The 12,456-nt window shown below is 32.8% G+C and overlaps 1 protein-coding gene across 5 annotated transcripts in view; it reads left to right on the top strand.

The window, feature by feature from the left end:
- The window catches only part of Klhl13 (kelch like family member 13), a 234,859-nt gene that overhangs the window by 91,940 nt on the left and 130,463 nt on the right, over positions 1-12,456 (top strand). For 4 of the 5 annotated variants that reach the window (XM_063246309.1, XM_013150177.3, XM_063246310.1 and 1 more), the window contains exon 2: positions 4,661-4,734. The exons of the other annotated variant lie outside the window; for it this stretch is intronic. In XM_063246309.1, coding sequence (XP_063102379.1) covers positions 4,685-4,734 — 50 coding nt within the window. In that variant the 5' untranslated portion in view covers positions 4,661-4,684. The remainder of the gene's footprint in view (positions 1-4,660; positions 4,735-12,456) is intronic. 5 annotated transcript variants of the gene reach the window in all.

Genomic DNA, 12,456 nt, shown 5'->3' with positions numbered 1-12,456 from the left:
ATATGCATGTGTAGTATAAAGAAGGAATGAACGACAGTCATGTACTTTTGAAATACTGTTATATGTTAGTTTCCATTTTTGTGTCATGTTGTGCTTTCCACATTTTCTTACTGTAGTATCTGACAATAGGAAACAATTTTTAAAAATTTACTATTTCTACCTTATATGTCATTCCAACTACCATTCAATTCTCTGCTCTTTATTTAAAGAAAACTCTTTGTAAGAGTTTTACTCTTCCTCTTTTTCCTCTTTCTCCTCTCATTCATTCTTAAATCAGTGATAGTCTTTGTATCAAGCCCATGCAACTCACTCTTATCAGGATCTTCTGCGGCCCTGTGTACCGTGCTGAGTTGTCATTTCTCAGTTCTTCACTTAAACTCTCAGAAGCGCCTGACACATTTCATTGCTCTTTTCTTCATAGAACACTGTCTTCTAGATGTGAGCCAAAAGAGAAATGATGTGAGATCTTAGCCGAGAAATGATGGAGGCCACAACTTCCGTGTACTTCTTCTGTCACATACTCTTTATTTTTTATTTACTTCAAAATAAATTGAACAGAAAAATATAGAATGAGAAGTAAACATCTCCCCCGAAATAAAGCACGTAACAGGCTTTCTATATGTCTATGTGTTTCATAGGTCAAAATAGTGCCTCAGTTTAAGTAGTATTTATTTGTTTAAAAACAATTTGAATTTAATGTATATGCTTTTTATTTCTTTTATTCCTCTTTTTTTTTACCTTTTTTAAAAACTAACTTGTGTAATTGAAAATCATTAGCTCTTTTTGGTCTGTCATGTAGACTATGTTACTGCTTAGTTTATTAATTGCTTTTGCACTTTGCTATTTTTGAAATATAGAGTCTTATTTTTTTCTATAATCAGATTTAGTAGTCTTGTGTTTTCTGGCTTTTCAGTGCTATTTGCGTTCTTCATTGTATAATTATCAAAAAATTGCACTTGTGTTTACTTTTGGTATTCTTTTAGTGTCATATTTTACTTTTATGTATTTGATCCTTCAGGAATTTATTTTAGGGTGATAAATGAAGCAGCATATAACCTACACATTTAAAAAATACTTTTAAAAACACAGGAAAACCAAATGGCTATCCAGTTGTCCCCAAATAACTTAATCATCTATTCCCTTACTCACTTGAAGGGCCATCCTAATATAATTCTCTGTGTTTGATTTTCTCACACAATCTCCAAAGAATTTATTTATGTTTTAATTTTAAAACCATTGCAGTGGTTCCTCCCAGTGAAACTGCTCTTTCAAAAAGAATTTTTATAATTATCAAGTCAAGCAGCTGTATCTTACTTGATCTCAAAAGAATACTTGGGAACCACTGTTCTATCTTTATCTCACAATTCTTGCTTTCCCTACTTCCTGTTCTCTCTCTGTTCCTTACTAGCTTGTCTTCCTTTGTTTCTTTGGGATTCCACCTCCTCCTGCAAAATATACTGGTATGTATTGTTTCCTAATTTGATTACTTTGCCTCTCCCTTTACTGTCCAGATATATCCTAATTAAATGACTATAACAAACTTTCTTCCCTTTTGTTCCAATGTTTTTCCTTATTCTCTACATCCTGTATCACTTGATATCATCACTCATTACTTAATTAGTTTTTATCTTCGATATTCCCTTATCTCTGTAATATCTGTTAGTGATCTTTAAATCAGTAAATCCTAGTTTTCTCTGGCCATTGCAAAACCCCTCCTCTGGGCTCTTATCCCAAGCCTCAACTATCAAAGTAGTTTCTTAATTGGTTTTCATACTTGTATTCTCTTTCTGATCCACCCCTGTATTTCAACCAGTATCTATTTATATGTGTGTATGTATATATCAATATAGTTTATAGTGTAACTTTATATATATTTATATTAATATATGCATATATTTTAATCGTTTAAATTTGGTAACATGTTTAATTCCTTTCCCTTTTTAACTGCATTAAAATGAGAAAGTTGTTTAGATAGCCAGCCAGATAAGTTTTTCTGGCTGCAGATTCTGAAACCGTTCTTTAATTGATGTTGAACATGTTAATAGTTTTTTAGAAAAGCCAAGTACATTCCAGATGTCCATGATATATCCTTGTCTAGCTTACTCTACATACCTCTTCTTCCTAACTTGGGGTGTGAGAATGGCCTTGTTGCCACCAAAGACATGCTTGTGCCTTTAAATCCTTAATAAATTTCACTTTCTGAAAATTTATTCCTTACAGTTCTGTAAGCTGAAAGTCCAAGCTCATGTTGCCAGCCTCTGGCAGGGGCCTTCTTGGGCAGAAGGTAGAAAGGCAGGAGGGAGTCAGGAAAAGAGAAGGGAGAGAAGGAGGGTGATGGGGAGAATGAATATGTGTAAAAGGGGAGTCAAACTCATCTTTTTGTTAAGAACTCACTCCCACAATGCGGTGTTTGTTCATGAGGGTGATGCCCCATGGCTCAAATGCCTCACATTAGACCCTGCTTATCACTATGGCCACATTTGGGATCAAGTTTCCAAGGTAATGCATTTGGGGGAACAGAAACCATAGCATGGATTAAGAGAAAGTTCACATGCATAACTTGGGGACATTTATATTCCACACTCCATCAGGGCAAAAAAACTTAATTTATTGGATTCTTAATAGTAATTCACATATGGTTCTTGTTTTCCCATTTACAATGTCCCCTAAATATTGTGAAGTCTAAGCCAAATAAAAATTGCATCATCTCAAAATTCTCTCACTATTTAAGCCTTTCTTTGGAAATTGTAAATCAAAAGTCAGTTGATTTTGGCTTCCTTTAAAATAAAAAAAAAAGCTTATTTTAATCTTATTTAGGCTGCTTGATTTCTTGTACTAAGAGGAGTATGAGCAGAAATGTGATTATGCAAATAAGTGTACATGGTGTGTCAATTGTTTTTTTTTTTTCCTTTAAAATTATGAAAGCCAAAAAGACAGAATAATTTTTCGCTTTCTACTCCCTTTCCATAAAATAAGGGTCGAAGACAGAGTTGGGGACAGTGAAGAACCCTTCTCCCAACATTGCTTAATTATATTTAGTCTGTGTAGCTTTGTAAAACTGTTTTATAAACAAACTAATTTGCATGTAACACATTTTGTCTTCCCAGTTTAATGATTTTACTAACAAGAAATATTTAAGTATAATATATAGTTTCCTTCCTAAAATACTTAAAATAAATAGAATAAATACACAAATGTACTCTACCTTTTCAGTGTACCCATCAACTGAAAAGAAATAGATATAATTAGATATAATTCAGTTTATCATAACTTACCTCTTTTCCCACAAGAACAGCAACCACTAAAACAGTTCAGTGTAGGTCAAGAAAAACAATATTTATACACACTACTCTGTTTTTAAGATTTCAGAATACTATAAATTTCTAGCCTGTGTTTTGTCTATCTACTTCTAAAATTGTGGGCACTGTTTATGGGCTTCTCAGGTTGGAAGTTTCATTGGAAATAATAGGTATCGGTGTTGTCTCTATCTCTGCTTGGCGAGCGAGTGTTTTTGCCTCAGCTTTTTGATTCTAGCTTCATTTGTCTCATCTTACTTGCCAAACTTCGTAGATATTTTGTTTGACATATAACTTCCTGTATTTTTGTTTTCAATTTCCATGGATACGTAAACTAATGACTTCCCATGAACTTTAGCCAATATTATTTAGTAATTCAGTGTTGGGTCTTGTAAATATATCTTGATTATTTCACTTCGTTTTAAAAGATTCAGCTTCTTAGGTTTCATAAGATGCAATATGGGCATTAGGTACATGGATGTACATTTATACAGAACCCTTCCTCATCCTTGTTGCACTGCAGAAAGTTTATATGTGTAATGCCATGGAAAAATTACTTAAATTCTAGTGAGTTAGTTCCAGTCTACCACTTCCAGTGCAACCCATGGGAAGAATAAAGACACTAAGGAGTATTTGTACTTTTAGGGAGCCAAAGGGGCCCTAAGTCCAGCTAGAGTGATGGTTAGCCAGTACAAAGGCCTCGACTCAAGGTTGAACTTAGGTTTTATTAAATTGTGAAGAGGGGAGTGGCTCGAGGATGACTGATTGTGAGAGTGGTGGGAAGTACGTGAGTGCCCAGAGCTGGGCTAGGTAAGAGGCTTGAGATCACCTCTGCAATATGCAGAGAAAAGAATATGCAGAAAAAGTAATCTTCACAACACAATTCGAGGTAGTATCTAATGTTTGGGATCAGTCCTTCAGCTCTGACGTGTAATTTTTTATGCCACGGAAAGTCATAGGCTCTTACCTCCAGGCTTTATCCCAGCCACCATATTGGAGAGTGGTTCTCACTTCTGCCCACCTTGTAGATGCTTTTTGGGAGCTACAGGATAGGGCAACACTGATCTGTTGCCTTACTTCAGGGACTACACGTCAGTACGTAGGCTTCACCGATTTGCATTGCTTATAGCCAATTGAAAGAGTAAAGTCCTAACTAGCACTGTACATACCAATACATGGAAATATGACCAGGTTTGGACAAAATGGAGATCATTGTTCTTCTTTCAAGGAGAGTCATTCAGGTTGTCTTCCATATATATTTCCATTTAATAATGAAATATAGAAGTATTACAAAAATAGCAAAATTTTGCAAGTTGTCATATTGATTTTCATAGTAAATACTGGCTTCTTTTCCTCCTGAACAGGTCATTATCCAACTGTTAGAGGAGATGGATCATCTACATAGAGGGGAATTGGTTGCTGCAATGCTCCGTAACCGGTATATTTATGAAAACAATTTACCTTATAAATTATTTCTTCTGCCTGATTATACACTTAACATAGTTGTTACTCAATATGTATTTATTAAATACCTAGAATAATATAAGTGGTATTACTGTATAAATGAATGAGGATGCTAAATAATAAATGGAGTAAAGAGAATGTTAGTAACAGTGTCCTGAACTAATGAAAAAGTAAGAGGATGTAATTGGAAAATATGATTGCTATCATTTGTGAAAACCTAGTATTTAGTAAATGTAGATCTCTACTTGAAGTTTTGGCTTTAAAAGCATATTCCTGGATAAATAGAGATTGTATATAGCTTAAGAATGGATGTTGCACTAACCTACATTTTTTAAATAGAAAAGACAGTTTATCTAGAAAAAAATACAAAAAAGAAAGGCGATAAACAGCTACTCTGGGAGAATAGAGGACATTAGAAGTGTAGTATCCCTCAATCTACATTTTAAAATAGGGCTGCCCATGATTGTGTACACATTTCTTTCCATTAAAATCCAGTTGAAGACTTTGGGAGTTGCTGTGAGAGATTTAGTGTTTCTTATGATAATATAGAATTTTAAATTAATGTTTTAAAGAAACACATTCTTGTTTTTGCAGTTGAGAAAACTTTAATTCCCAGTATCTTAATTGTACAGTTTGAATGATGCATCAGGACTAGTGTTTGAGTGGTCAGTATTCTGGCTCTAATGCTTGCTAGTACTATAGTCCTGAAAAAAACTTCTTAATTGTTCCATACGTTCAGTTCCTCATTTGTGAAGTGGAGCTATTAAAAGTACTTACATTGCAAGATGTTGTGAACATTAGATAAGTGTGGCATGGGGAAACTGTTTATGTCAAATCCTGTTTATGTAAAATGTGTGTGTGTGTGTGTGTGTGTGTGTGTGTGTAAAGAGCACACAAGGGAGCAAGCTTGGAAAATAGTAAGTGGTGCATAACTTCAAGTATTGTTGAAATGTAAACGTGGGAATTAAATGACTTTTAAAATGTAGAGCAGTCAGCACTATATATCATTTCCATCAACAAATGACTGTGTAAAATAATGTTTTATAAGACTATAATACAAATGAAAATTCCTATCACCTGATGATGTGGCCATGCTAACATCACAGAGGACTGCATTGCTCTTGCATTCAGGGTAATGCTCTTGTAAAGAAACCTATTGAGCTGCCTACTGTATAAAAGTGTAAAGCATATACTTATGTACAGTATGGAATACTGATAATACATGACTAACTGGCTTATATGTTTACTATATTTTTATCATTTTTAATGTGTATTCCTACTTATACAAAAATTTTTGCTATAAAACAATATGGTGTGTTAACACTGGCAGCAGACTTATACCTAATGTGCTTATTATGTCTCATCATTGCATCAAGAGACCATGTCAAGTGATTGGACTATACCATCTAGTTTTGTGTAAATGCACTCTCTGTTGTGCATACAGAGACAAAATCACCCAATAATGTGTTTCACAGAACATATCCTTGTCATTAAAGGATGCATGACTGTGCTTGTATTTTTGTATTCTGTAGTACTTTAAAATATAGGTGTGTTGTAAAAGGAGAAAGATGAATTAAGAAGAGAACATAACATAAAATCACTATTATTTGGCAGATATTGTATAATGAATTTCACATAATAACCCTGTTAAACATATGAAAGGTGGCTGGCTGTCTGATGGAATCTGTGCTGTAACCTAGGCAAGGGGCTCAAAAATATGACTTCTTTGGGGCTGGAGATATAGTTCAGCAGCACAGCGCCTGCCTGGCAAACATGAAGTCCTGAGTTTGAACCCTGGTCCTCACCTCCCCCAAAAAGTAAATAAAATGAAAAATAAGACAAGACTTACTAAAAGATACAGAAAGCCGGAAAATTATAATAAAGATAATGTGTGGTCATGTTGAATGAAGAGAAGCATAGAGGATGTTATGTTGAATTCTGTCTACGTGTATCAGTGGTAGTTTTTTTTTTTGCTGTATCGTAATTCATTGTTTAAATATGCCACAGTCTATCACATTTTCCAGTTGATAGTCATTTAAGTTGTATTTATTTTTCAGTTAGAAAAGAAATTGTTATTCATGTTAATAGTCAACAGTTGTTTTTAAAAGAACTATTACTGCTATTCTTGTATAAATCTTTCTTATCATATGTGGTCATTTCTTTTAGATGGTATACACAAAGAGTGGAACTCCTTGGTACTTTTGGTACTGTTAATCTCTAATTTTAGCTTTCATCAGAGTGTGTAGTAGGTCCTTATTATTGTTTTTACTTTACATTTTTCTGGTTTGTAATGATATGAGTATGTTTTAATATGTTTATTAACTGTTTGGGGGTCTTTAAAAAGTGTATGTTCATACCTTAAAACCTTTAAAATGAGTTGTTGTTTTATTTTTAGATTTTAATTTATTCTAGATATTTAAGCATATGAACTTTGAATATTTTTCCAATATCTGACCTGCTCTTCCATTTTCTTACTCATCTTTTGATGAACAATAGTTCTTTTTCCTTGAAAGCTCAATTTTATCAGTTTTAGTTTTATACTTACTGCTTTATTTCTCACTCAAGAAATCTGTACCTTTCCAAATTTTAGGCTTTCTTTAAAAAAAAAATGTAGGTTAACATTGTAAATTTTTTATATAGTGACCAGAAAACAAAGATATGAATTTATGGCTTAGATCTCACATATATTTGACCAATTTGTAAGAACACTATGAAATAAAAGTCTTTTTACCATTAATTCTAAGCTAAGGCCTTGGTAAATGCTAAGTTAGCTTAATAATTACTAGAGCTAAACCAGGTGAGGCACAGGAAACTAGTCATATGATCCCTATTTTATAACACAAAATCTTTGGATTTCCATATTTTAAAGATTTTCTTATAAAATCACATTGTGAAAGTGATAGATACATTAATTCATTTGTCAGAAACAATCATCTTACTTTTATGCATAGCAAAACATCATGCTACATACCCTATGTATATACCATAGAAGTATAGAAAATAATATAGAATAAGCTCATATCCTGCACTAATGAAAGCGAAGTCTTGAAAACAACGTATTAGTTGATGAAATTAGCAAGATTTTTAAAAAGTAGTTGGGTATAAAATATTGAAGAATGATGCCATTTCTCTATCATAAATAGCTATTTAGAAGATACAATGGAAAACAATCCATTTAAAGTAACCACAAACATAAGTGTTCTTATATTTTATAATTTTCATTTCTGACTAACTATCATTGAACTCAGGGCATCAGAGGAATTTTTAAAATAATTTACAAATTCTTTTGAATGGCATTGTATAGGCCTTGACAATTATTAATTGGTTTGTTTTCTCTGTCCTGCCCCTCTCTTTTCTCACTAGTCTTTCTGTATTTTCTGTTATATACAGGTGAATTAACACTGTCTCTAGTCTATCTGGTTAGCATTGAACTTTTTATTTCTCTTTCTTTATTTCTCTCCTATCCTCTTTTTCAGCTTCCCAAAGTTTGGGTGATTATCCTTAGTCCTTTAGCCTTGTGTTTAATGTATTTCTCTTCGGCTATCAATTATTTTGTGCATTATCCCTCTTTATTTCCCTTTCCCCACAGGACAAAATCACTCTACCAAGGGGAAACCCACTGCATACAAGTTTTTGGTCTAATTTGGATGTTGTCATATAACTATCTATCTTGCACCTATGGTTAGAGATACCAAATTAGCACTTGCCACATACTATCAGTTTCTGGGATGTGCTTTAAGGTATTGTTATTGCTAATTGCCTTACTTTAGCCAGGATGCCATATTTATTATAATCAGTTGTTCACTCTTGTATGATAACATTGTGATAATCAGAGGTCACAATCATCCCCATAGACCAAGACCAAAGTATTGGGTACTGAGTCAAATAGATAGCAGCACATCATCCCTAATAAATTGGGAAGATAAGATATTGGGAAAGACAGAATGAACAATATCCAGTTACACATAGAAGACATCTCAGAGGAATAGCCATTTCCTAGAGAAGCTTTAGTACTGGTGATAAAACTGCCTCACATAAGAAAACTACAAACAACACCACAAAAAATTAAAATAAAAATAGAAAATGACTAGATACAGATACAAAATGGAATCCCAGACTTTCACCTCACCAAGGACAAATCCAGGGGATAATGACATAGAGGGATTCAGAAGCCATCTCTCTGAATTTACTGGAATGACAGTAGATGAAATTAAAAATATATACATGAAACTATAGAGGATATCAAAAAAGAAATAATCTCAGGTGAAAAGAGAGATGACAACTAAAAAGGACTTGCTCAGCAAATCTAGAGTAGACATAGATAAAAAAGAAATGAGCATAGAAAAAGATGGAAACCATGGATGCCCAACATCGGAAAGGAAAGGAATCCATGAAACAGATACAAATGCATATCTAGAAAATTAAATATTCCATTGAAATTTTGCAAAACCATGTGAAAGAAAGTGAAAATAGAATACTAGACCTAGGAGACAAGATCATGATTAGTGATTATGTTAAGAAAGATCTCTTTAAAAAAGCAAGAGACCATGAGAAATAATTCATCTGAAAGGTGATGCAAATAACAGCATATGACTGATTGGAGTCAAAGAAAATACAAGAGTTAAATGACATAAAAAACCTGTTCAAAAAAGTAATAGCGGAAAACTTCTCAAGTATGGAGAAAGAATTTAACATGCAGGTAAGTGAGGTACATAGCAATCCAGTTAGTTTCGACCAAAATAAACCTATAGAAGGTATATAATGAAAAAGATTCCAGAAATTCAACATAAGGGCAAACATTAAAAACTGTTAGGGAAAATAAAAAAAATCACCTATAAAGAAAAGCTCATCAGAATCAGACTTTTCAACAGAAAATCTTAAGTCAAGGAGATCTTGAAGTGAAGCATTTCAAGCCCTGAAAGAAAACAATTTCCAAAACAGATCCATGCATCCTGAAAAAGTATCTTTCAGAAATAATGGAGAAATAAATATTTTAATGACAAAGAACCACTGAAGAAATTTATGACAACCAAACTAGCTCTACAAAGAGTTTTGAGAGATATTCTAGAAAGAGAAAACAAAGCCCACAATTCCAAGATTATGAAGAGAAAGAAGCCACCAGGCAGGAGAAGCAAATAAACAGAGGAGAAAGACACAGAAGCATCAACAGGAAAATTACATGAAAAAGTCAAACCCATACGTATCAGTTATCGTCATTAATGTAAATGGTCTCAATTCACCAAGCAAAAAAAATATATATTGGCAAAATGGGTGAAGAAACAATATCCAATGATATGCTGCATTCCAGAAGCACATTTAACTTATAAAGAAATTCATAGACTGAAAGTTAAATGATGGAAAACAATAAGCCATGCAATAGGAATACAGTAAAAAACCTACAGTAGCTATTTTATTGCAGACAATGTGAACTTCAAGCCATGGATAATCAAAAAAGATGAAGGCCTCTACATACTTGTTAAGGGAAAACTGTAAGAAAACTATCATAAATAATATACACCAAATACAGGTGTACCTACCTATGTAAAAAATATTCACAGGCAAGAAAAATCAAGTAACCATTAATACAATTGTAATTAAGACCTTAGTACTCTTTTGTCACATATAGATAAATCAACTATACAAAAAGTCATAAAAGAAATATCAAAACTGAAACAAACATTAGAACAATGGACTTAGTAGATGTCTACAGACTGTTGCACCTGACATCAGAATGCACATTCTTCTCAGCAGCACATTGGATGTTATTCAAATTGGATTACATATTAGCCCATAGCACATTCTTAAGTAAATGTAAAAGAATTGAACTTGTCCCATGCATATTATTCGATCATATTATCAGTGAAATTGGCAATTAATAGAAAGTAAACCACAAAAACTCCATAAAGACATGGAAATTAAATAACAGCCTACTGATCAATCAGTGCGTCACAGATGAAATTAAGAAGAAATCAAACAGTATATACAATTAAATGATAATTCTTCTATACCACACCAGATCTTATGGGATGCAACGAAAGCAATCGTAAGAGGAAAATTAATAGTGGTGAATTCTCACCGCTATTCACCTGTTGAATTCTCATCAGGAAAACAGAATAAGCTCAAATAAACCAACCTAATATTGAACCTCAAACTTTAGAAAAAGAAGCATAAATCAAATCCAAAGCTCATATGAGGCATGAAATTATAGAGAACAGAAATTAATGCAATGGAGGTTAAGAAAATAATACAAAGAATCAATGAATCAAATAATTGGTTCTTTAAAAGATTAAAAGTGAAAACCCCTTAGCCAACCTTATCAAAAAAGAAAGAAAAGACTCAAATTCATGCAATTAAGAATGAAAACGATGAAATCACAGTGGATCCTGGAGAAAGTCAGAAGATCATCAGTATACACTTTGAGAACCTTTAATAAGATAGAAAACACAGAAGAAATGGACAGAGTCCTAGATACATAGGAACTGCCAAAACTGAATCAAGAAAATAAAAATATTCTAAATAACTGGATATCAGTCCATGAAATAGAAAGTGTAATTAAAAACTTACCAACAAAGAAAAGCCCAGATCGTTATGGATTTATGCTGAATTCTACAAGAAATTTAGAGACCTAATGCCATGACTTGACAAACACTAATGGAATTGAAAGGGAAACAATACTCTCAAAGTCATTTCTTGAAGTAAGTACTACTCTGATACCAAGACCAGAGAAGGACTTAACCAAAAAAAGAGAACTCTATGCCAATCACTCTCATGAACATAGATTTAGTAATTCTCGATAAGGTACTGAAAAATGATGCACCAAATCATCAAGAAGATTATATGCCATGACTAAGTAGAATTCCTTTCAGATATTCATGGATGGTTCAACATATGCAACTCAATAATGTAATATACCATATTAATAGTCAAGGACAAAAACGATACAATCATCTCAATAGATGCATACAGAAAAAGTATTTGATAAAGTCCGGTGCACTTTCATGATTAAAAATCCTACAGAAAATTGGAATAGATGGTCTTTATCTAAATTTGATAAAAGTGAATTATGACAAATAAATACCATCACGCCAAATGGTCAAAAAATAAAAAAAAATTACTGTAAATTCAGGAACAAGAAAAGGTTGTGCACTATCACCACTCTTATTCAGTATAGTTCTGGAAACATTAGCCAAAACAATTACACAAGAGAAAGAAATAAAAGGAATGAGGATAGGAAAAGAAGTTAAATTATTATTATTCAGAAATGACATAATATTCTATATAGAAGAACCCAAAAGCTCCACTGAAACTTGTAGATTTAATAACCAAACTCAGTAGTGTAGCTGTATATAAAGTGTACACTCCAAAATCAGTAGCCTTCCTGTACGTGAATAACAAACTCACTGAGAAAAATTAGGAATCAACATGTTTCACAATACATCCAAACAAATGAAATACCTAGGAGTCAATCTAATGATGCAAGTAAAAGACTTCTAACTTGAAATGTATAGTACTCTGAAAAAGTAGATTGAAGAAGGTATCAAAAAATGGAAAGGTATCCCTTGCTCTCGGGTAGGAAGAACCAACAAATAGCCATAATTCTAAAATTTTTGTACAGATTTAACACAATCCTGATAAAAATTCTAATAGCATATCTCACAGAATTAGAGAAAATACTATTTTAATTTTAAAGAGGGAA

Source organism: Cavia porcellus, unplaced genomic scaffold (genome assembly GCF_034190915.1).
Source record: "Cavia porcellus strain 051 isolate PalLab524CR breed Dunkin Hartley unplaced genomic scaffold, mCavPor4.1 scaffold_3, whole genome shotgun sequence".
Lineage (NCBI taxonomy): Eukaryota > Metazoa > Chordata > Mammalia > Rodentia > Caviidae > Cavia > Cavia porcellus.
The sequence above is the reverse complement of the archived record's forward strand: the minus strand, read 5'-3'. Positions and strand labels throughout refer to the sequence as shown.